The following is a 24,517-nucleotide window of genomic DNA, read 5'->3' on the forward strand; positions in this document are numbered from 1 at the left end:
AATAATTTGCCTGTATTCCTTAAAAAATATCTATATCACGAAACACAAAGATGGCTGAGGAACTTGTTCCAGATTAAAGGAGACTAAAGAGATACAAGAGCAAAATACAATAAGTGGTCCTAGACTGGATGTTGTCCTGGAGGGGGAAAAATGCACCAAGGCATTATTGGGACAATCAACAAAACTGGAACATGGACAGTAGATTAAAGTATTAAATGTACTGAATTTGCTACCAGTGCTGTGGTTATATAAGAGGATATCCTTGTTCTTAGGAAATATACAGTGAAGTATTAGGGGGATGTATGCTGTCTACTCTCAAATAACTGAGAAAAAAATAAATAGCATATTTGTCTGTATTTGTATGTGCATTTGGTGGGGAGGGAGGAGGGTAAGAATGATAAAAAACAAATGTGGCAAAATGATACTAAAAATGGGTAAAACCGGGGAAATGGCACAAGGGAGTAAACTATACTACTGCAACTTCAAAATAAAATTACAAAAGCAAAACAAAAAACAGCAGCCCAAATAACATCGAGGGGTGTCAGTATTCAACTAGCTTGAATGAAGAGAAAAGTAATTCAACAATTCAACTTGTAATTAGTAGTGCAGGATAAAGAATTAAATCCTTAGAAACATTTAGTTACTAACATGATCATAATCATCACCATTAACACTTATGGAGGCTTACTAAGTGGTAAACACTCTGAAAGGTGTTTCTCTTTCAATCTTCACAATTACCCTAAGAGAAAGGCACTATAATTATCTTCACTTTATAGATGAGGAAACAAAGATTTAAAGAGGTTTAGTAACTTGCCCAAAGTAATATAGGCAGAAAATGGCAGAATGAGAAATCAAACTAGGTTGTTTGATTACAAAGCTGGTGGGCTTTACTACTCTGTTAAACATTTTTAATTACTGTTTATTAACTGTCCTCAAAGAATGTGAGATTCATTTCAACCTAGACGAAATTCTGAAAAATTGGTGAAATATTCATATATAAGGGTTTCCTCTAATGAAAAGTAGAGCACAAATAAGCTAGGGAGACATAAATGATTTTTGGTCTCCACAATGTACTATATGCTCTCCTTCTTCCAAGGCCTAAACTTGGCAATAAATAGATTCTTGGAGACAAAATATATACACTATAACCTTGAAATGATCAATCATATCAAGACTCATGGGTCTCCATTTTACACTGTAATCAAAACATACTCCCAGGCCAGGTGTGATAGCTCATACCTGTAATCCCAACATTTTGAAAGCCCAAGGCAGGTGGATTGCTTGAGACCTGGAGTTTGAGACCAGCAACAAAGCGAGAACTGGTCTCTACAAAAAATTTAAAAGTTGGCTGGGCGTGGTGCCAGATACAAGCCTGTAGTGCCAGCTACTCAAGAGGCTGAGGTGGGAGGATCCTTTGAGCCCAGTAGTCCAGGGCTGCAGTGAGCCATGATCACACCACTGCACTCTGGCCTGGGTGACAGAGTGAAACCTTGTTTCAAAACAAACAAACAAACAAAAAACACTTATAAAACCACACTGCCTTATTTACCTGTTAGTTTATACGATTAAAAAAAAAAAAACCTACCAAATCACTAAATTTGTCTTTGTAAAGCAAGTTTCATGGTGCTATCTTAAGATATGAAACCTAAAACAAAATGATCAGCTGGAATCTATTTGTACTTCAAAACTTCTACCTAAACTTCTTGTTGAAAAAATTCAGGAAGATAGCTTAGAACATTTAGACACTCATGACCAGCCATTCATTCTATTTTGTTTAATGGCAAATGATCTCATGAACTATTCGGTCCTATTTCAAGCTTTTCTTTCTTTAATATATTTTCTCTCCTTTATGTTGAATGATGTGATCTTAGTGCCCACGTTTCCTCTCTTAGTCTTGGCACCTCAATTTCATTTTTTAAAAATGTATCATTTGCAACATAATCCGTCATCTTCCTTATGGATCAAAAGTAAGCTGCTCAACAATATCAAATCTTTCTTCCCAATGGAAGCTGGATGGTTCTTCTAAAAAGAAGTTCCAAACACCAAAATATTTACAAATATTTGTGCGTCTTTCAGGAAATCTCTTATCTCACATTGTGGATGCTCATTCTAGAACAACGGGTTTCCAACACTGGCTGTATATTTTAACCACGGGGGAGCTTTTAAAATTCTGATATCCAGCCAACACTCCAGGCCAATTAACTTCTGGAGGCAGGACCCCACATCAGTCTTTTTAAAGCTCTCCAGGTGAATCTAATGTATAACCAAGTTTGCGATCCCTGAGTTGAACACCCACAGCCACAAATAATTTTCTTTTGAGTACAGATCCAAAGGCTTCAGGTGTTTTTTAGAATTGGTATAACTTGTTAAGGACTGTACAGTCCAACTGGTGAGTGTGTACACAGGAAAAGGTAATTGAATGAAGACTGAGGACGTGTGCTAAATGAATGGGACACATCAGGAGACCACATGGGGCTGCAGAGGACGGCTGCACTCTCCTGATGAAATGATGGGCTGAGGGAGGCAACTCCAGCCATCTAGAGACTGTGTAAATGGAAAAGTGTCTAGTATGTTCAGGAAACAGTGAGATGCCTAATGTAGCAAGTGTGGGAGGTTCACTCTTCGGAGTAGACAAGATCAGTTTGGAGAAGTAGATTAGAACCAGCGTCTGGAAGGCATTCAACAACAAGTCAAAGAATCTAGCGGCAGGATGCGGTCTCTAAAGGGGTTTGAGGAAGTGATAAAATGAGGGCACTCTTTTGGGAAGACTGATTTGACAGAGTTTTTCACAGTGATTTTGGGGGAAAGAGTAAAATGTAATTTCCTCATAGAAGAATACAGCAGATTAGGTAAAAGTATATAGGATGAAGCAATGTAGCAATTTACCTTTCTTTCCAGTTTTCCGCAAAGACAGAAACAGAATTTGGACTTGCTAAAAGTAGCATGCACCTCACTACTAGTAGGAACCATTCTGATGAGAGAATGGGTAGGGTAAGGTGTTTGTTTCATTCTGCGCCCCTATGAAAACTGCCCCATTGGCCTGAGTTACAATCTAACAGATGTAATGCTTTCTACAACTATACATTTCTCTCTTTTTCCATGAAGGCTACTCTTAGGGCTAGGAAATACAATTCTAGAGGACAAAGTTTTAGGCCAGAGAAATTCTGTCTTTCTTATCATTTTTTTTGAGTAAGAAGGATTTTTGAGAAGCTAAGTAATCCCTGGGTCATATCGGCAACTGAAGATTCCCAGGAATCAAAAATGGTACCAAACTATTCATTCATTCATTAAATATTCATCAAACAAATACCATTTGCTGTGTCTAGACAGTGGGAATACAGTAAGGTCCCTTTTCCAAATAATAACTCTCTGGGCATTGTAAAGGGGTTATTCAAGAACACAATGACAGTCTAGGGCTACACAATTTATGGTTAGTTGATTAAGGTCTGAAGAGACTTGGAAAATATTGAACAATAATAGAGAAAAGGCTAAGATCCTTTATATAATGTATTATTAGTGCCGGAAAAAGCATATGGTAATTTAAGTTTTTTTTTTTAAATTGCATTTACAAGCTATCACTATTTAAAGCTTATTTAAGCCACTAGATGTATCCCAACCTCCTAGAACAGTACTGGCACACAGAATATACTCAATAAAAATCAGTTAAATGGCACTATTGCATTGAGTCGAGTTCAAAGTGAGGTGAGAAGGCAGGTATTACCCTCATTTAACTAAAGCAGCGAGGGCATCTCAGTTGCCTGTAATCTAAATGCCTATTGAAAGGAGAGACATATCCAGGTATATGAACTACCAATCCAATACTTTTAAAACCAGACCACAATGTTAATTTGTGAGACGGAATCTTGTGAAATCTTCACAAAGTCATTCACAAAAGCAATGTTCAAATTGTATAGAGGATTCCTCAGAGACATGACCCCCTGAAGCTCTGAGGTTGGCTACATGTATTGATTTTAATTCCAAGACAATAGAGGTGTTTTATTTGTAAAATTTCTATCTTATAAATACCTAATAAGAATCCCCATTTAACTACATGCATTAATTAGAAATACTTCTAACAAAATGAATCTGAGCTTTCACTGATCGATAACCACACACAAATGTTTGATTCTCTAAGTCATTCTACTTTCTAGTTTACAGACAATTCTTAGAGGAAAAGTTTAGCTATTCACATCTCCTTTCTCTCGCTGCCTCATCTTGGCCCTCGGAGGAGTCTTACCTGCATAATGTACCGGAATCTCTATCTTTGGCCCAATGACATAGTGACCCTCCTCCAAGCTGTGGGCAGTGATGGTGGTCCACTGGCGGCAGGAATGAATCAGCAGGTAGTCATTTTCCCGCAGCCCTTCTACGCACTCTCCTAGGAAATACAATTTTATATGAGAAACTCAGAATTCACAATCTGCTTTCTCCATACTTTGCAATAAAATTTCATTAGTTAAAACTTGACTAATGCAGAAGTTGACAGTTCATCCCAAGATGAGATAAAGTTTACCTCTGAATTGTTTTTTTTTTTTTTAAAAAAAAGGGTATTCCACACCAAGCTAACAACTGTACATAGAAGTCCATAAAAAATGTTTCCCACTCATTTGCAAATAGATATTCAAATATCACATTATACCTAAATGATTATGTTTTAATGATAATAAAACATTTATTAAGTGCCTAGAATACATTAGGTACTGTTTAGATGCTTTGCATATACTATTTCATGTAATAAGATAACTTTAGGAGGTAGGTAAAAGGTAATGCTCGTTCTTTACAGGTAAGAAAAATCAAAGTTTGAAATGTTAACATGTCTAAGCTCACAGATTTAATAAACTGAAAAGTGAGGATTCAAAGCTAGGTCAGATGGATTGAAAACTTATGATTTAATCACTACAATAAAGCTACAAAAATAAATAATCTTATCTCTGTTGAAAGAGTACTTGAAATTAAATACTCACAGTTCCTTTTAAATTTTATGTTTGCCAAGTTTCTCTGGCCTCCTACCAAACTTCCCGATCAATTAAAAATAATGATTTATAGCATATAAATGAAATTTCTTTTCATTTTAATATTTTCTGAAGTATCTTTTCGGCATTTGAACTGACGACAAACTATTTCAAAAGAGAAATTCATTCCCTGAAACTTGAAAGATGTTTTTCTAGATGCTGAAAGAATCCGTCCCATTCATCCTAGTTTAGTAATTTTAAGTGCTCAATGAAAATACCTGAAAAAGCTGATTTTTTAATACAGAAAACAGCCTTCCTTATTTTGACACTATATTACAGTAATTAAGTTATTAGTGATTTAAATGTGTGTTTTGAAATGGCATTTGTAGATCTCTCAAAATTTCTTAAAAGTTTCAGTACTTTTTCAATAAATAGAAGAGACTGTAATGATCAACTTGGCTATCCCAACCTAAACTGTCTAATTTGTTTCCAAAACAGTAATGCAACAATCTTTAAAACAGTCTTGGCCTGGCATGGTGGCTCATGCCTATAATCCCAACACTCCAGGTGGGAGGATCGCTTGAGTCCAGGAGTTTGAGACGTGCCTGGGCAACATGGCAAAATCCCGTCTCTACAAAAAAAATACAAAAATTTGTCAGGTGTGGTGGCACATATCTGTAGTCCCAGCTACTCAGGAGGCTGAGATGGGAGGATCGCTTGAACCCGGGAGGTGGAGGCTACAGTGAGCTGAGATTGTGCCACTGCACTCCAGCCTGGGTAACAGAGCGAGACCTTGCCTCAGAAAATAAATAATGAAATAAAATAAAAAGGTTAAAAGTCTTAATGCAGAAACACTTTATAGTACAAAATACAAAGAGTTAAAAAACTTTATAAGGGGACAGGGAGAGAAAAACAGATCTGGAAGTGGAGGTACATTAGCAGAAGGGGGAGAATCCAATTCATCGGGGGGATTTTTCAAACTAGACTATGCTGCCCATCACCTCTTGAGAGGATGTAGCCTGGCTTTTTCAGAAAGATACTGCCTGGGGGCCAGTGGTCCTCATGAGCCCTTTGTATCCCTCAACCACCTTAGGGCAGGAAAGAAAAATCTAGAACTGCTGCTCCAAAGGAGAAATCATGCAGCCCCCTGCTGAGCATATGCACAGTAGGCAGGAATTACAAGCACCAGGTTTAGAGTCCCACAGACCTGGTCTCAAGCGATGTTCCGCTATCCACCACGGTGTGGTCTTGGGCAGGAACCTCCTCCTTTCACCTGTGAAACAGTTATTAATATAACAGGCCCTGCTGCACAGAGTGGACGTGGAGACGCACAGTGAATGGAAAGTGTGTAGCACCAGTTCTAGCAGGTATTAGCAGTGATCAGGACACATAAGCTACTGATTTTATGGTATGGCTTTTTCCCTCTAAAATGTAATCCTTCTATAAATATTGTAATGCAAGTTATATTAACCTTTAAAAGTTATGAAATGAACTTCAGAGGAGTCAAGAAACTTGCCCAAAGCTGCACAGCATAGTAAGTGGCAGAAGCTGACTTTGGGGTCTCTCTCCATCTCTCTCCTGCTCTTCCAATGCCACAATGTCTCTTACCTTGAAAACCACTGACAATAATCCAAAGAACAGGGAAAAACTGACCTTTGGCTTCAAGTTTCATTCATTCACTCAACCAATATAACAAGCACTGTTCTGAGTGCTAGGCACACACCGGTGAACAAACCCAAGATCGCTGCCCTAGGGCACTTACTATTCAACAGGGAGAAGACAGCCAGTACCAATAACAAAAATAAGTAATTAAATTACAAATTCATTCGAAGGTGAGAGATGCTAGGCGGGGGAAGTAATGGGTAAGAAGATCAGGATTACATAGAACAGGGGACAGTTTACACATTTATTTTTAACCAGTCCAACAAACATTCATTCATTATCCAACAAACATTTTTTATCTTTTATGCAAAAGGCAATGAGGGAGTGGGCAAAAATATAAAGAAGACTTGGTCCCTACATTCAAGAAGTCATTCTTGAGAGTGAGGTGGGTTCATATGTAATTTTACATTAGAGAAGCTATGATGAGTGCTATGCAAGAGGAATAAGCCCTGCAGAGCACCACCTCTGGGGGCAGGGCATAGCTGAACAAAAGGCAGCAGAAACCATTGCAGACTTAAATGTCCCTGTCTGACAGCTTTGAAGAGAGTAGTGGTTCTCCCAGCATGGAGTCTGAGATCTGAGAACGGACAGACTGCCTCCTCAAGTGGGTTCCTGACCCCCAAGTAGCTTAACTGGGAGGCACCCCCAGTAGGGGCAGACTGACACCTCACATGGCCGGGTACCGCTGTGAGACGAAACTTCCAGAGGAACGATCAGGCAGCAACATTTGCTGGTCAGCAATATTCACTGTTCTGCAGCCTCCACTGCTGATACCCAGGCAAACAGGGTCTGGAGTGGACCTCTAGCAAACTCCAACAAACCTGCAGCTGAGGGTCCTGACTGTTAGGAAAACTAACAAACAGAAAGGACATGCACACCAAAACCCCATCTGTACGTCACCATCATCAAAGACCAAAGGTAGATAAAACCACAAAGACGGGGAAAAAAACAGAGCAGAAAAGCTGAAAATTCTAAAAATCAGAGCACCTCTCCTCCTTCAAAGGAACGCAGCTCCTCGCCAGCAACGGAACAAAGCTGGGCGGAGAATGACTTTGACGAGTTGAGAGAAGAAGGCTATAGACGATCAAACTTCTCTGAGCTAAAGGAGGAAGTCTGAACCCATCGCAAAGGAGCTAAAAACCTTGAAAAAAGATTAGACGAATGGCTAACTAGAATAACCAGTGTAGACAAGTCCTTAAATGACCTGATGGAGCTGAAAACCATGGCACAAGAAATACGTGACAAATGCACAAGCTTCAGTAGCCGATTCGATCAACTGGAAGAAAGGGTATCAGTAATGGAAGATCAAATGAAAGAAATGAAGCAAGAAGAGAAGTTTACAGAAAAAGGAGTAAAAAGAAACGAACAAAGCCTCAAAGAAATATGGGACTATGTGAAAAGACCAAATCTATGTCTGATTGGTGTACCTGAAAGTGACAGGGAGAACGGTACCAAGCTGGAAAACACTCTGCAGGATATTATCCAGGAGAACTTCCCCAACCTAGCAAGGCAGGCCAACATTCAAATTCAAGAAATACAGAGAACGCCACAAAGATACTCTTCGAGAAGAGCAACTCCAAGACACATGATTGTCAGATTCACAAAAGTTGAAATGAAGGAAAAAATGTTAAGGACAGCCAGAGAGAAAGGTCGGGTTACCCACAAAGGGAAGCCCATCGGACTAACAGCTATCTCTCAGCAGAAACTCTATAAGCCAGAAGAGAGTGGGGGCCAATATTCAACATTCTTAAAGAAAAGAATTTTCAACCTAGAATTTCATATCCAGCCAAACTAAGATAAGTGAAGGAAAAATAAAATCCTTTACAGACAAGCAAATACTGAGAGATTTTGTCACCACCAGGCCTGCCCTACAAGAGCTCCTGAAGGAAGCACTAAACATGGAAAGGAACAACCGGTACCAGCCACTGAAAAAACATGCCAAATTGTAAAGACGATCAATGCTAGGAAGAAACTGCATCAACTAACGAGCAAAATAACCAGCTAACATCATAATGACAGGATCAAATTCACACATAACAATATTAACCTTAAATGTAAATGGGCTAAATGCTCCAATTTAAAGACACAGACTGGCAGACTGGATAGAGTCAAGACCCATCAGTGTGCTGTATTCAGGAGACCCATCTCACATGCAGAGACACACATAGGCTCAAAATAAAGGGATGGAGGAAGATAATGGAAAACAAAAAAAGGCAGGGGTTGCAATCTTAGTCTCTGATAAAACAGACTTTAAAGCAACAAAGGTCAAAAGAGACAAAGAAGGCCATTACATAATGGTAAAGGGATCAATTCAACAAGAAGAGTTAACTGTCCTAAATATATATGCACCCAATACAGGAGCACCCAGATTCATAAAGCAAGTCCTTAGAGATCTACGAAGAGACTCAGACTCCCACACAATAATAATGGGAGATTTTAACACCCCACTGTCAACATTAGACAGATCAACGAGACAGAAAGTTAACAAGGATATCCAGGAATTGAACTCAGCTCTGCACCAAGTGGACCTAAGAGACATCTACAGAACTCTCCACCCCAAATCAACAGAATATACATTCTTCTCAGCACCACAACGCACTTAATCCAAAATTGACCACATAGTTGGAAGTAAAGCACTCCTCAGCAAATGTAAAAGAATAACAAACTGTCTCTCAGAGCACAATGCAATCAAACTAGAACTCAGGATTAAGAAACTCACTCAAAACTGCTCAACTACATGGAAACTGAACAACCTGCTCCTGAATGACTACTGGGTACAAAACGAAATGAAGGCAGCAATAAAAATGTTTTTTGAAACCAATGAGAACAAAGACACAACATACCAGAATCTCTGGGACACATTTAAAGCAGTGTGTAGAGGGAAATTTATAGCACTAAATGCCCACAAGAGAAAGCAGGAAAGATCTAAAATTGACACCCTAACATCACAATTAAAAGAACTAGAAAAGCAAGAGCAAACACATTCAAAAGCAAGCAGAAGGCAAGAGATAACTAAGATCAGAGCAGAACTGAAGGAGACAGAGACATAAAAAACCCTTCAAAAAAATCAATGAATCCAGAAGCCTGTTTTTTGAAAAGATCAACAAAATTGATAGACCGCTAGGAAGACTAATAAAGAAGAAAAGAGAGAAGAATCAAATAGATGCAATAAAAAATGATAAACGGGATATCACCACCGATCCCACAGAAACGCAAACTACCATCAGAGAATACTATAAACACCTCTACACAAATAAACTAGAAAATCTAGAAGACACGGATAAATTCCTGGACACATACACCCTCCCAAGACTAAACCAGGAAGAAGTTGAATCTCTGAATAGACCAATAACAGGATCTGAAATTGAGGCAATAATTATTAGCCTACCAACCGAAAAAAGTCCAGGACCAGATGGATTCACAGCTGAATGCTACTAGAGGTACAAGGAGGAGCTGGTACCATTCCTTCTGAAACTATTCCAATCAATAGAAAAAGAGGGAATCCTCCCTAACTCATTTTATGAGGCCAGCATCATCCTGATACCAAAACCTGGCAGAGACACAACAAAAAAAGAGAATTTTAGACCAATAGCCCTGATGAACACTGATGCAAAAATCCTCAGTAAAATGCCAGCAAACCGAATCCAGCAGCACATCAAAAAGCTTATCCACCATGACCAAGTGGGCTTCATCCCTGGGATGCAAGGCTGGTTCAACATATGCAAATCAATAAATGTAATCCAGCATATAAACAGAACCAAAGACAAAAACCACATGGTTATCTCAATAGATGCAGAAAAGGCCTTTGACAAAATTCAACAGTCCTTCATGCTAAAAACTCTCAATAAATTAGGTATTGATGGGACGTATCTCAAAATAATAAGAGCTATCTATGACAAACCCACAGCCAATATCATACTGAATGGGTAAAAAACTGGAAGCATTCCCTTTGAAAACTGGCACAAGACAGGGATGCCCTCTCTCACCACTCCTATTCAACACAGTGTTGGAAGTTCTGGCCAGGGCAATCAAGCAGGAGAAAGAAATAAAGGGTATTCAATTAGGAAAAGAGGAAGTCAAATTGTCCCTGTTTACAGATTACATGATTGTATATTTAGAAAATCCCATCGTCTCAGCCAAAAATCTCCTTAAGCTGATAAGTAACTTCAGCGAAGTCTCAGGATACAAAATCAATATGCAAAAATCACAAGGATTCTTACACACCAATAACAGACAAACAGCCAAATCATGAGTGAAATCCCATTCACAATTGCTTCAAAGAGAATAAAATACCTAGGAATCCAACTTACAAGGGATGTGAAGGAGCTCTTCAAGGAGAACTACAAACCACTGCTCAACGAAATAAAAGAGGACACAAAAAATGGAAGAACATTCCATGCTCATGGATAGGAAGAATCAATATCGTGAAAATGGCCATACCACCCAAGGTAATTTATAGATTCAATGCCATCCCCATCAAGCTACCAATTATTTTCTTCACAGAATTGGAAAAAACTACTTTAAAGTTCATATGGAACCAAAAAAGAGCCCGCACTGCCAAGTCAATCCTAAGCCAAAAGAATAAAGCTTGAGGCATCACACTACCTGACTTCAAACTATACTACAAGGCTATAGTAACCAAAACAGCATGATACTGGTACCAAAACAGAGACATAGACCAATGGAATGGAACAGAGCTCTCAGAAATAATACCACACATCTATAACCATCTAATCTTTGACAAACCTGAGAAAAACAAGAAATGGGGAAAGGATTTCCTATTTAATAAATGGTGCTGGGAAAACTGGCTAGCCATATGTAGAAAGCTGAAACTAGATCCCTTCCTTACACCTTATAAAAAATTAATTCAAGATGGAGTAAAGACTTACATGTTAGACCTAAAACCATAAAAACCCTAGAAGAAAACCTAGGCAATACCATTCAGGACATAGGCATGGGCAAGGACTTCATGTCTAAAACACCAAAAGCAATGGCAACAAAAGCCAAAATTGACAAATGGGATCTAATTAAACTAAAGAGCTTCTGCACAGCCAAAGATATTACCATTAGGGTGAACAGGCAACCTACAGAATGGGAGAAAATTTTTGCAATCTACTCATCTGACAAAGGGCTAATATCCAGAATCTACAAAGAACTCAAATTTACAAGAAAAAAAACAAACAACCCCATCAACAAGTGGGCGAAGGATATGAACAGACACTTCTCAAAAGAAGACATTTACGCAGCCAACAGACACATGGAAAAATGCTCATCATCACTGGCCATCAGAGAAATGCAAATCAAAACCACAATGAGATACCATCTCACACCAGTTAGAATGGAGATCATTAAAAAGTCAGGAAACAACAGGTGCTGGAGAGGATGTGGAGAAAAAGGAACACTTCTACACTGTTGGTGGGACTGTAAACTAGTTCACCCATTGTGGAAATCAGTATGATGATTCCTCAAGGATCTAGAACTAGAAATACCATTTGAACCAGCCATCCCATTACTGGGTATATACCCAAAGGATTATAAATCATGCTGCTATAAAGACACATGCACACATATGTTTATTGCAGCACTATTCTCAATAGCAAAGACTTGGAACCAACCCAAATGTCCATCAGTGATAGACTGGATTAAGAAAATGTGGCACATACACACCATGGAATACTATGCAGCCATAAAAAAGGATGAGTTCATGTCCTTTGTAGGGACATGGATGAAGTTGGAAACCATCATTCTCAGCAAACAATTGCAAGGACAAAAAATCAAACACCGCATGTTCTCACTCATAGGTGGGAATTGAACAATGAGAACACTTGGACACAGGAAGGGGAACATCACACACCAGGGCCTGTCATGGGGTGGGGGGAGGGGGGAGGGATAGCATTAGGAGATATACCTAATGTAAACGACAAGTTAATGGGTGCAGCACACCAGCATGGCACATGTATACATATGTAACAAACCTGCACGTTGCGCCCATGTACCCTAGAACTTAAAGTATAAAAATAATAATAATAATAAAGACTAATTGAATATAAAAAAAATAAAAAGAAGATGGATGTAGAAACTTAATAACTGCTAAGTTTTTTTAAGTACTTACTATGCTCCAGATAATGGTCTTAAAAAAAAAAGAAAGAAAAGAAATGTAGAGCAGAGATCGGGACTTCAGCAGAGGAGATCAAGAAAAATGTGAAAGGGCAAATACAGCATGTGAGCTGCTCTTTCTTTGAAGAATGAGTTGGGTTTAGATAAGAGGGAGGCAAAGGGGAACCACCGAAGGGTTTTGGATGAGAAGATGGCCAAAGTTCTGCTTTAGAAAAATTAATCTGGCGGAACTCTAAAAGATGGATTGGAGAAGAGAGAAACCAGAGCCATGGGGCGTATGCAGAAAACCCAGAGGTAGAACACACTGCCATTCAGGGGGAAAAAATGTTTTTTTCTGCAACTAAATTGTTGTATCATAAAAACTGTTTTAATTTTATCCCACAGTGGGCTCTAAAGAGGCAGCCAAGAAACAATTGCAGTCAAGTTAATCAAAATGAAAATTTAATGTTAAGTCCTACTGCTAGCTCGTGTAGTAAACACTCCAGCAAGAGGATTCAGAATGATTTTTAAAGCCATAAAGTAGTAAGAAACCAATGCCTATTTTTGAGCTTATGTCTTTTTTTATTTTAACTGAGCTGTGTGCCTGCTTTAGGCAAAATAAGTTCCAGAAAAATTGTCTAGAAATAAAACTTAATATAATCACTTAAAATATCCTAGGGTAGGCCACTAATAGAGACATTATACTAAATGAATTCATAAAGTAAACAATTTTGTGACATAATTATTCTGTTGCTTAACTACTACATATAATGTACTAAAATTTATATATTTAACTCAATGATGTAGTAATGAGACATCTAAAAGAAGTGCATGTTAAATTCCAAAATATGTGAATGCCATCCTGAAATTTCCCCACATTTAACATGCTTCTGGGATATGCTTGGATTTTACTTGCCCCATTTGACCTTGATCCTTTCAACATTAAGTCTTACCTACCTGTAAAAATAATTTTTAACACTAGGATAACTAGAATCCATGAAACCTTCAAAGTTAGTCTGCTTAAAAAAAAAAGGATTCAATTTCAAAATCCAAAATAAATATTTATAAGTTGGACATGCACAAATGGGTAATTCTCTTTTCTGCTCCTTTGGCTTCTGGGTCAACAGATCTCCTGAGCCACCTTTCTGATCCCTCCTTGCTATTTTCTCTCAGTGCTTTCTCCTTGACATTTGCCGTAACTGTAGGAGCTAGCGAGGCTCCACCCTTAACCTGTTCCCCGTCTCCTCTACAATCTTACATATTTCTCAAGGATTCAATTAGTTGTAGACAACTCCCAAATCCTTGTTAATACCAGCTGCTAACTTTTATTCTGAGTCCTATCCTGGACTTTATTTCCCACACATTTTCTAACTAGATGTCCCCCTGCCCTTCATTAGGCATCATATATTCAATCAACACACACTTACTGAGGGTCCATTATGTTCTAGGACCTGGAAACTTGGTAATGAACCACGTACCTGTGCTCGTGGAGTGGACCTTTTGGCTGGATTTTCAATCTTTTCTTTCTTTTTCTTTTATTGAGACAGAATCTTGCTCTGTTGCCCAGGCTGAAGTACAGTGGTGTGATCTCAGCTCACCGCAATCTCTGCCTCCCAGGTTCAAGTGATTCTCGTGCCTCAGCCTCCTGAGTAGCTGGGATTACAGGCGTGCATACTACACCCAGCTAATTTTTGTATTTTTAGGTTTTGCCATGTTGGCCAGGCTGGTCTCAAACTCGTGGCCTCAAGTGATCTGCCTGCTTAGGCCTCCCAAAGTGCTGGGATTATAGGAGTGAGCCACTGTGCCTGGCCTCAATCTTTTCATTCTCCTAATGTATTTAAATATTGCTGCAGATAACATTTTAAAAAATGAAAATATAGTACTACTTACATGCCTTCAACAGTTCCATTCATACAGAATGAGGCCCTGAGTCCAATACTCAAGGTCCCCATGATTTACTTCTAATAGTTTACCACTTTATGTTACCCCCTCCCGCTCCCAACCTACACAGAACCCAAAGGGATTGTTCTCTGTTTACATATATGCTGTACTCTCACTTATACGAACCCTCTGCTCACTTCAGTTTCCTTGCCTTGGCCTCTAACTCTCAACCCTTATTTACCCAGTTCCTCACCTTAACTCAAGTGCTACCTTTGTGAATGTCTTCCTGATCCTAATCTTTCTTTGTTTTTGTTTTGAGATAGGTTCTCGCTCTGTCGCCCAGTCTGAAGTGCAGTGGTCCAATCACACTCACTGCAGCATTAACCTCCCAGGCTCAAGTGATCCTCCTGCCTCAGCCTCCCAGTGCTGGGATTACAGGTGTGAGTCACTGTGCCCAGCCCTGGTCCTAATCCTACTCATTTAAACTGCACTGATTTTATGGCTTTGCTTACAGTCTATGCTGAATTTATAAGTTTGTTTATGAGTACACAAATCTTAGATCAACTTTTTAATGTGTATGTATTAATATTTAAAGGCCAACACAGTAAAAATAACTTAACCGGTAGAAATTACAAGCATCTTTTTCCGTTTTAAAACTGTTCTGTACATTCACCAACTTTGAGAAACATGGTTGTAGGGGATAAGGAACAAAGGTATGCAGGACCATAACATGCTGTTAATCTTTAGTTAGAATATTTCTCCCTGGACATTGAATCTTATTTTTTTATGCTGATTGTAAGTATTTTAGCTTTGTCCAAATTGTCATTACCTTCATTACAGTTGAATGTATCTGAATTATTGCATAACTATAGTGCCTTTATGAATTAAAGCACCCTTGTGAATTACTTAGGATGGTTGTGAATCAATGTAATTATGTAACATCTGTCACAGCAGAACCCAAATCTCTATTAAATGCTTTTTTATTTTTAAACATGAAGACAAAATACATCGGATGACTAAATATAATATGTTGATAATCAACTTGTTAGTTTAACTACTGATGACTTTTCTCTTAAGGTTGGGATGAATCCAGAGAACAAAACAGACACACGCTCATGTTGGGTTTTTGGGTTTGTTTCTTGCCATTCTTATGTTGCACCAAAAAACACCCTGGTTGACAGAACAAAGAAAAGGCAAGTATATGTGATTTTAGTTAATTCTGTAAGTTGTGTGCTAGTATATTAAGGTTTTTTTTTCACATTTGTGTTTCTTTGTACTTAGAGTATTGTATTTCACATCAGAGTAACTGGCTTGGTCAACTATCTGAAGCTGTATCCCTGCAGAAGGCATGCATGTTTAATCCTTTCAACTCCAAAATACCTAACTTTGCAAATATATAATCTTATATGACAGATTTATTTTTCTTTTTAAAGAATGTTTTTATTCCTCATTTGCCTGGTTTTTTCTCAGCACTGTGGTAGAGCCTTGTCTATAGTGCACATTTAAATAGTTGTTGACTGACTAATATGGCCCCACTGAAATAATTTGATTTGTTACTACATATATAATAAGAATCAGATTGGCTGAACTTGATATTATTTTTTATCTGTCATGGACATAAACTGTTCCTTATGTCATAGCTAAATCTATTAAACAATGAATAATTTAATAAGTTCTATGATTTCTGTGTTGGCACTTATTATAAATTTAACAGTTGTGCATTATTTTACCAATATCAAAAGGAAAGCTGTTCAAGTGATAATATGGTACTTATCCTTCCTCTTTTAATAAATGGTATGGCATAATTTTAATTATGTTTACTTGTCCTTTTCATGTAGAAAGGAAACTTACTGAGTCAGTTAAATACCCAAACCACTGTACTTCTAATTTTTTTTTTTTTTTTTTTTTTTTTTTTTTTGAGACAGAATCTCGCTCTATCACCCAGGCTGGAGTGCAGTGGTGCGATCTTGGCTCATTGCAACCTCCGCTTCCCGGGTTCAAGTGATTCTCCTGCCTGAGCCTCTGGAGTAGCTGGGATTACGGGCGTGCACCACCAAGCCTGGCTAATTTTTGTATTTTTAGTAGAGACAGGGTTTTTTCATGTTGGCCAGGCTGGTCTCAAACTCCTGACCTCAAGTGATCCACACACCTTGGCCTCCCAAAGTGCTGGGATTACAGGCTTGGGCCACCGAGCCCGGCCTTCTCTTACAATTTAAACTTTTTTCAAAATACCTTCACTGGAAGTGGCTGACTACCAAGTAAGTGTCCTCTTTCTTCCAAGTGCACAGTAAACCACAATCCCTAACTGCCCTTGCAGTTAAATGTGCCATGTCACTGAGTTCTAGCCAATGATGTATGAAGAGAAACGACATTTCCTACTTCCTGTCCTGGCCATACCCATGAAAGCTGCTCACAAGCTATCCTCTGTGCTCTTTTCTCGACCAATGGCTAAATATTGATTCTCAGGAGTACCTTGGAACAAAGTGAAGATAGCACAGCTGCCAGCAGGCTGGGTTCCTCAATTCAAACATATTCGAACAAATCACCTACCTATGCCTGGACCACACACTGAGTTGTTATGTAAGAAATACCATTCTACTGTGACATTATGCCTGTGATGTGTTGTAGTTTTCTTTCTTTGTTACAGTAGTTAGCCTATCCAAACTAAAACATCTGTATACATAACCCTCAACACCAGCGGTCTTCTAATAATCACAAAAGTTTTATTACACATGCTGTTCCTTCTAACTATTCTTCATACACACAAACTTACCTTGCAAAGGTAGCTTAGGCTAAAACACTCCACTCCTTATTCTTTTAGTTACATTTGATTCTATAAACTGAGGGATATACTTAAATGCTATTTAATCAGCATCTTCAAACATTATTTTTTATTTTTCTTTTTTGTAGAGACGGGGTTTCGTCGTGTTGCCCAGGCTGATCTCAAACTCCTGGACTCAAGCAATCCGCCCGCCTCAACCTCCCAAAGTGCTCGGATTACAAGCTTGAGCCACCACGCCCGGCCTAGCATCCTCAAACATTTAAAACAAATGATGTCCTAGTTGTTTTACTGTCTTATAAACAAACAAGAACTGTTTACTGTGAGAATACAACATGACATTCTGGTAGTATTTCTCTGTCCCGATGGACTATAATCAAATGACATGATGAGTAAAGAAACGGTGTGTGGTGGAGGCAAAGAGGTGAAATCATAGAAAACTGCTATAAAACAATGAAAGAACAATCATGAAATCAAAAAATGAAAATGTTGTCTGCGAAAAGGCAGCAAGGTGTTCCAAACAGAAAGTCAAAAAAGAGGAGAAGAACTCTGAAAGAAATAACTAATTGGCAACTAACTTTTAAGAGGGAGAAATGATAAAGTGATCAGGAAGGATGTGGTTACAGGAAATCACTTAAGTACAGGTAATAACTGAAGTCAATGGAAACTGAAGAAACCAAAATTTCTTCAGTGGGAAAAGAAAGCTCTAGGAACAAGAGAAGAAACTGCTTTTAGCCCAATGGTTGAGGTATTAAAGTATAAGACTGAAGAGGAAGGAACAGACAGTGGTATCAATCAAATAAAACTATCTGAAGCCACCTGATGATAAAAGCTTCCTGCAAAGCATAGTATGGATTTAAAAAAGACAAAGTTTCTGGCACAGATACCAGGAATGTAAAAGAAAATCAGTGTTCTAAATCTGAGCGGACACAATGAATAATTTTATTACTATGCTAAAAGTCACCTCTAACATTCAGCTATCCCAAATGATCCTCCAACACTATACAAGTGCCTACGTTTCTACTCTCATTCACTTCAACAATCCGCGCATTACTGGGTGCTGTCATTTTGTGAATCCTAAGACACATGTTGTGGTACAGAGAAAGGGCTCTGGAAAAACAACCACTATAGAGAACAACAGTGTCACCTGAGCTTAGTTGCTGTCCTGTTCTAATCACATGTAAAAATGAGAACATAGTTGCTTGACTCAGGGCCAATGGTCCCTGTGTATGAGAAGGATCTGCAGCCTTAAGGAAGATGGTGACAGTGGTTCTGAGTGGAGGTTGCAGTGAGCCGAGATCGCACCATTGCACTCCAGCCTGGGCAACAAGAGTGAAACTCTGTCTCAAAAACAAACAAATAACAAACAAAAACAAATAGATTCCTTAGGATTTTCTGTATACAAATTCATGTCATTTCTGAAAAGACATAGTCTTACTTCTTTTCCAAACTGGATGCCATGTTTTTTCTTCTACTTGCCTAATAGCCCTAGCTAGAATTTCCAGTACAATGCTGAACGTAAGTGGCAACCAAGATCTAGCTTTAAAGAGAATGTGCCCTTCTTTTCCCTCTTTATTCTTTCTGATAGATGGAATGTAGATGACATTACTAGAGTGGCAGCGACCATCTGAGACCTTGAAGGGAAGTTAGGACTGGAATTGAGGCCAAGAAATAGCAACAACTGAGAATAAACCTGGGTCCCTGTCATCCTGGGCAACATACCAACCTCAGATCTCCTAGCTAGACTTCACTTTGGGTCTCTGTGACTTGAGTCCAAGCTGAAATTGACGCACAGGAGCATTTAAATAAAATTTAAATATTGCAATGCCTGCATGACTCAATCAAAATATATGAACTACTTTCAACACACAAAACTAGAGTTTTGCCTTTTTTTAAAAAAAAAACTAACTCCACTAAAGGTGTCAATCTAAGGAAGTACTATCTAAGCCTGGTTCTAGATTGTAAATTTTGAACAAAGTTTGGTACCTAATTTTTTCCAACTTCAAAACAATTCCATTGGGTTTATAGTATTTATCAATATTACGCTTCTAATATATTCTTTCAAGCTTCCTAACTAGTTTCTGATTCTAGAGGCTGTATTACTTTTACTAACTCTAGATTACTTCAGAAAGCCAAGATTACCCTAAAATCACTAAAAATATTGTCACACCTTTAATAAAAAAACTCCTTACTTGTGTCTATTTACAAAAAAGAGGTATTTGTTAACTCACAATTTGAATGGTTAAATTTGTATATATTATGTGCTTTGATTCTAAGTTACTGATAAAACTAAGTCAGGGGCATAAGTCTAAATGGGGTAATATCAAGTATCCCTAATGCAGACAGAAAAACAATGAGTGCTTTTATATTAATGGCAAAAAATTGTGAGGAATACAGATGAAACATCTGTCCTAGAATTTACCATCAGCAGGAGAACTTACTGTCAGCATTAATACCTGACTGATACCAAATAGTGAGTACAACAGAAAGGGAAAGCCACTGCACAGACTGTGGCTTCTGTATCCATTTGACCATTGTTGAGACTAACTACTCAGTAACCAACTCTCAATCCCTCCTCTTGTATCTCAGGCCTTAAACATGCAGCACAGAAATTCTAGTGCAACCCATGATTAGGAGCTCCCTGTTTTCTGAAAATGTCCAAAAATTTAAAGGAAAGCAACTTAACTTTTGGGAGCAGAATCTATATGCCAATCAAATCAGAAAGGTTTTTTCCTTTGTATCCCTCAAAATATTTTTGTTCCAGGAAAACATTCTGATTAAGTTAAGCTATGTATCTGCTGTCATATAATGTTGAGTAATCTAAAAGTGACTTCTAATTCCTATATTGACTAGAAGTATAAAATGTTTAGAAAAGTAATGAGAGAATAAGTGCTAAAGATGCACTTAAGTCTCCATAGTGCCTATCTTTCCTTGGAGTGTACACCATGAAACAAGCAGAAACCCTCATCTCACCAGTTAACCCATCAGATCTTTTGGCTCAACATCATCTCTTTTTCTGCTGTTTGCATTCCACAAGACTACCAGGCAATAGAGCAGGTGTGTAAAAACTGCTTTCTACGTGAACTATCTTAGGTATAAATTGGTGTATGTTCAAATAAGTCTAAATATAAATTAAGCACTCAGATTTTAAACACTTAAGCCCCTCAAAGAAAGCAGAGTATATAAGAAAAAAAACTTTTTTCAAGTATTTTCTATTGATCTCTTCCTACCTTAAACATCAACAAAGCTATATTAAAATCCTATTTTTGGGTAAGTACTTCATTCAAAGGCCCAAAGACTATAATCTTGAACTCCAAGCAAGTGAAATAATTTTGTTTCTACATTTTACAGTTTACTGTGAAATCCCAGCAAGAAAAGAAGAAAATAGAGATTAATCTAGACAAAGCAATATGTGGTAATGAAGTCAAAGAACTTCATGGTGAAATCTAAGCAAAAAGGAATGCATGAAACAAAAGAGAAAAAAGATTAGGGATATATTATTACCTCTTTTCAAATGAACCCTTAGACAAAAGACTCCTTTCTCAACAGTAGAATGACCAGGAATTACATATAATAGACTCCTGCTGTATGAAACAGAAATATGCCTACTTAATTCAAATCTGAAATTTTACACCCTGAAATACTGCACTGTAACTAATATTTAAAAGATAAGATCTCTACGCCAAGCAACTTTCAGAAAAACAGATGAGCAACTGTAGTACCAGTATTTCTGCAAACATTCATAATATACTAAATCTCCTAGCACAAGGCCTGACACATACCATGGAATATTTCAGGCAGGCAGGTGAGAGAGGGGGCTCAGATTTACATAAAAAATTCTTTGAAAATCCATTAAACTACAATATAGAGACATTCCTCTCAATAAGTCTGATACATCCAGTTTGTCCTCCACTGTTGGACAGGTCGTAAGATGATGCATTTGGTTTGTGCAATGTGTGTATTTATAACACTGTGTGAAGACATGCTCACACCATAAAAGGCACACAAAAGACAGAGAAAGTAAGAGAATCACAGAAGCGGACAGGTGTCATCTCAGGCTCTACTAGACATCGGAGGCCAAATGACCAGGCATGTTTCTAAGATCCCAACCTCTCCATCCCCAACTCTCTGCTTCCAGTAAATTAAATGTATTTATTATTCCACCTGGTAGATGAGACACAGTGTGCTTTCTCTCAGAAATAGCCTAGGATTGGATTTACAGCCAGATTTAGTTGAAATTGTGGTTTATTTATTTATTTGTATATTTTTAGAGACAGTCTCACTCTGTTGCCCAGCCTGGAGTGCACTGGCATGATCATAGCTCAATGCAGCCATGAACTCCTGGGCTCAAATGATTCTCCTGCCTTAGCCTTCCAAATTGCTGGTACTACAGTATGTACCGCCACACTGGATAATGTTTTTTATTTTTTGTAGAGACAGGATCTCTCCCTATGTTGCCCAGGCTGGTTTTAAACTCCTGGCCTCAAGAGATCCTCCCACCTTGGCCTCCCAAAGCATGGTTCTATTATTAATGAACTACATGATCATGGGCAAATAACTTAACTTCTTGAGCCTCAGTGTTCTCACATTTAAAATAATAGTATTAATAATTACATAAGGAAGTTGAGATGCTTTTATGAGAACAAATATAAAGGACTCAATATAGTACTGTATAGATAGAAGTCTCTCAACAAATACGACTTCAGTTTTTTGTTCTGTTTTGTTTTGAGACAGAGTCTCACTCCATCACCTAGGCTGGAGTGCAGTGGAGCAATCTCAGCTCCACTTCCGGGTTCAAGCGCTTCTCGTGCTTCAGCTTCCCGAGTAGCTGGGATTACAGGTGAGTGCCACCACGCCCAGCTAATTTTTGTATTTTTAGTAGAAATAGGGTTTTACCACATTGGCCAGGCTGGTCTCAAACTCCTGACCTCAAGTGATCTGCCCACCTCAGCCTCCCAAAGTGCTGGGATTACAGGCATGAGCCACCGTGACTGGTGACTTTGGTTTTATTTTCTTCTTCAATCAGTTCCCTTTACCTTATTAGCCTGGCTCAGGTAAATAATTCAGCTTCTGTGTCTAATGAGAAAATGCACTAAGGTGCAATGGCTTGAACTTTATGTTTCAATTCAACTAACAAAATACGGGGTGATTTTCATCAGGGTGTTAATGTCACGTAAAACCCAACAATTTTATTTCAAGAGGATAAACTGGGCCACAGGTCAAACGTTAGGGATTTTCAGTGTCAGTTTCAAATCTGGCATAGCTTCCTTTGAACTTTATTATGTGACAAATAAAACAAACATAAAATACAAAAGAATCAAATTATAAAATATAATTCATTGTAGCAGAAGTTATACCAAATATATATTCTTCAGAAAAATATTTCAACTACATATTTGACAGTTTGGAGGAGTCACTCACATTAAGTAGATTTCCAAAAATACTGCTTAGCCGTAAAAACAAAACCACATAAAACTTAAAAGAAACAAAGACTCATACAAATGTCAATGCTGAAAACCTAATGATGTTTCCAGTATCAACATATAAAACCACTGAATTTTAATATTCTCTGTACACATATACCAATGAAGATTATTTTATTTTGCCAGGTGGGTTGCCCTGAAGACAGTGGCTAGATGACATTCTACATCTATGACTTCAAAATGCACACAATAAAAAAGTTCAACATGAAAGGACACTATATCAAAATAATGGAAATGAGCAAACACTAAAAAAACCAGACCATTAAGTTTTATAGATAGGTCTATAAAGATATAATCGGCCTAAAAGAAGTAAAAAAGTATCTCTGTTAAGTAGGGTGCAACTTCTTAAAATTGAACTGGAAAACAAAACAGCTATCATTTATTTTTAAAACCCTAAAGATAATGAGGAAAAAAAACCCCACCAAAACAAACCCCAGGAGTTTACAGATATTGACTGAAAGATATCATCAATTAAATTGGTACTGTGGTTAGTTACATTCCCAAGCAATTATACTGCTTATTGAATAAATTACTAGTATAATTTTCTGGGGCAAAATGTAACAAAAGAAAATCACTTTGACACTTAGTCATACTTACATAGGAATATTTCCTAAACTTGTCATCTGAGACATGGAATATTTATCTGGCTTGAGGGGAGGCAAGCTATAGCTGTGAGAGTTCACAAGTGTATTGTATACACATATACTTTTTTAAAATGAAAAACCTATTTTAATGACTGAAAGTATACAAAAAATTATAGATAAAAGGTTTCTATTTGCAAAGTTTAAATTACATTAAATTGGAATAACATTTTAAGGTTTTCACAGACAATAATAAAATAAGGGATCAGTACAGCTTGGCTCAATAAATGTAAGGACTCTCCTTCACCAAGATACATCAGCAAATTACTGTGTCAGCTTGATCCAGTGACTATTTTCTAAACTTTCTCAGACAGACAGATAGATGAGCATATAGACCTGAAGAAAGAAAGACAGTTGGAATATCATTAAGCATATATAAACACATGAGTTATTTTTTTCAGACAAGGGCAATCTAATTGAAGAAGTTTACCTAAAGTATGTGGTTACATTAAAAAAAGGTTAGGTCACAAAACAAGTCTTAAAACATGCAAAAAAACAAATAATATCAAGCACCTTCTTCTGACCGCAACTGAATAAACCTACAAACCAATAACAAGAGAAATTTTGGAAACTATATAAACACATGGAAATTAAACAACATGCTACTGAGTGACCAACGGGTCAATGAAGAAACTAAGAAGAAAATTTAAAAATGTACTGAAACAAATGAATATGGAAACACAACATACTACAACCTATGGGATACAGCAAAAGCAGTGTTAAAAGGGAAGTTAATAGCTACAAATGCCTATATCAAAAAGGAAAAAAACCTTCAAATTAATAACCCAGTGATGCATCTTAAAGAACTAGAAAAGCAAGGGCAAACAAAACCCAAAATTAGTATAAGAAATAATAAAAATCAGAGCAGAAATAAATGAATTTGAAATATAGAACACAATACAAAATACCAATGAAATGAAAAGTTGGCTTTTTGAAAAGATAAACCAAATTGACAAACCTTTAGCCAGACTAAGAAAAAAAGGGAGAAGACTCAAATAAATAAAATTAGAAATAAAAAAAAGG

The 24,517-nt window shown here is 37.6% G+C and overlaps 1 protein-coding gene and 1 long non-coding RNA gene across 4 annotated transcripts in view; one reads left to right on the forward strand and one right to left on the reverse strand.

The window, feature by feature from the left end:
- Window positions 1–15,784, forward strand: part of LOC129051540 (uncharacterized) — a 29,147-nt gene extending 13,363 nt beyond the window's left edge. For both annotated transcript variants that reach the window (XR_008515898.2, XR_010137575.1), the window contains one exon: window positions 15,669–15,784. This is a non-coding gene — a long non-coding RNA (uncharacterized LOC129051540). The remainder of the gene's footprint in view (window positions 1–15,668) is intronic.
- GAREM1 (GRB2 associated regulator of MAPK1 subtype 1) overlaps window positions 1–24,517 on the reverse strand; it is a 206,664-nt gene that overhangs the window by 125,163 nt on the left and 56,984 nt on the right. For both annotated transcript variants that reach the window (XM_009252324.4, XM_002828155.6), the window contains exon 2: window positions 4,238–4,378. In XM_009252324.4, coding sequence (XP_009250599.4) covers window positions 4,238–4,378 — 141 coding nt within the window. The remainder of the gene's footprint in view (window positions 1–4,237; window positions 4,379–24,517) is intronic.

This window comes from Pongo abelii, chromosome 17 (genome assembly GCF_028885655.2).
Source record: "Pongo abelii isolate AG06213 chromosome 17, NHGRI_mPonAbe1-v2.0_pri, whole genome shotgun sequence".
Taxonomy (NCBI): Eukaryota; Metazoa; Chordata; class Mammalia; order Primates; family Hominidae; genus Pongo; species Pongo abelii.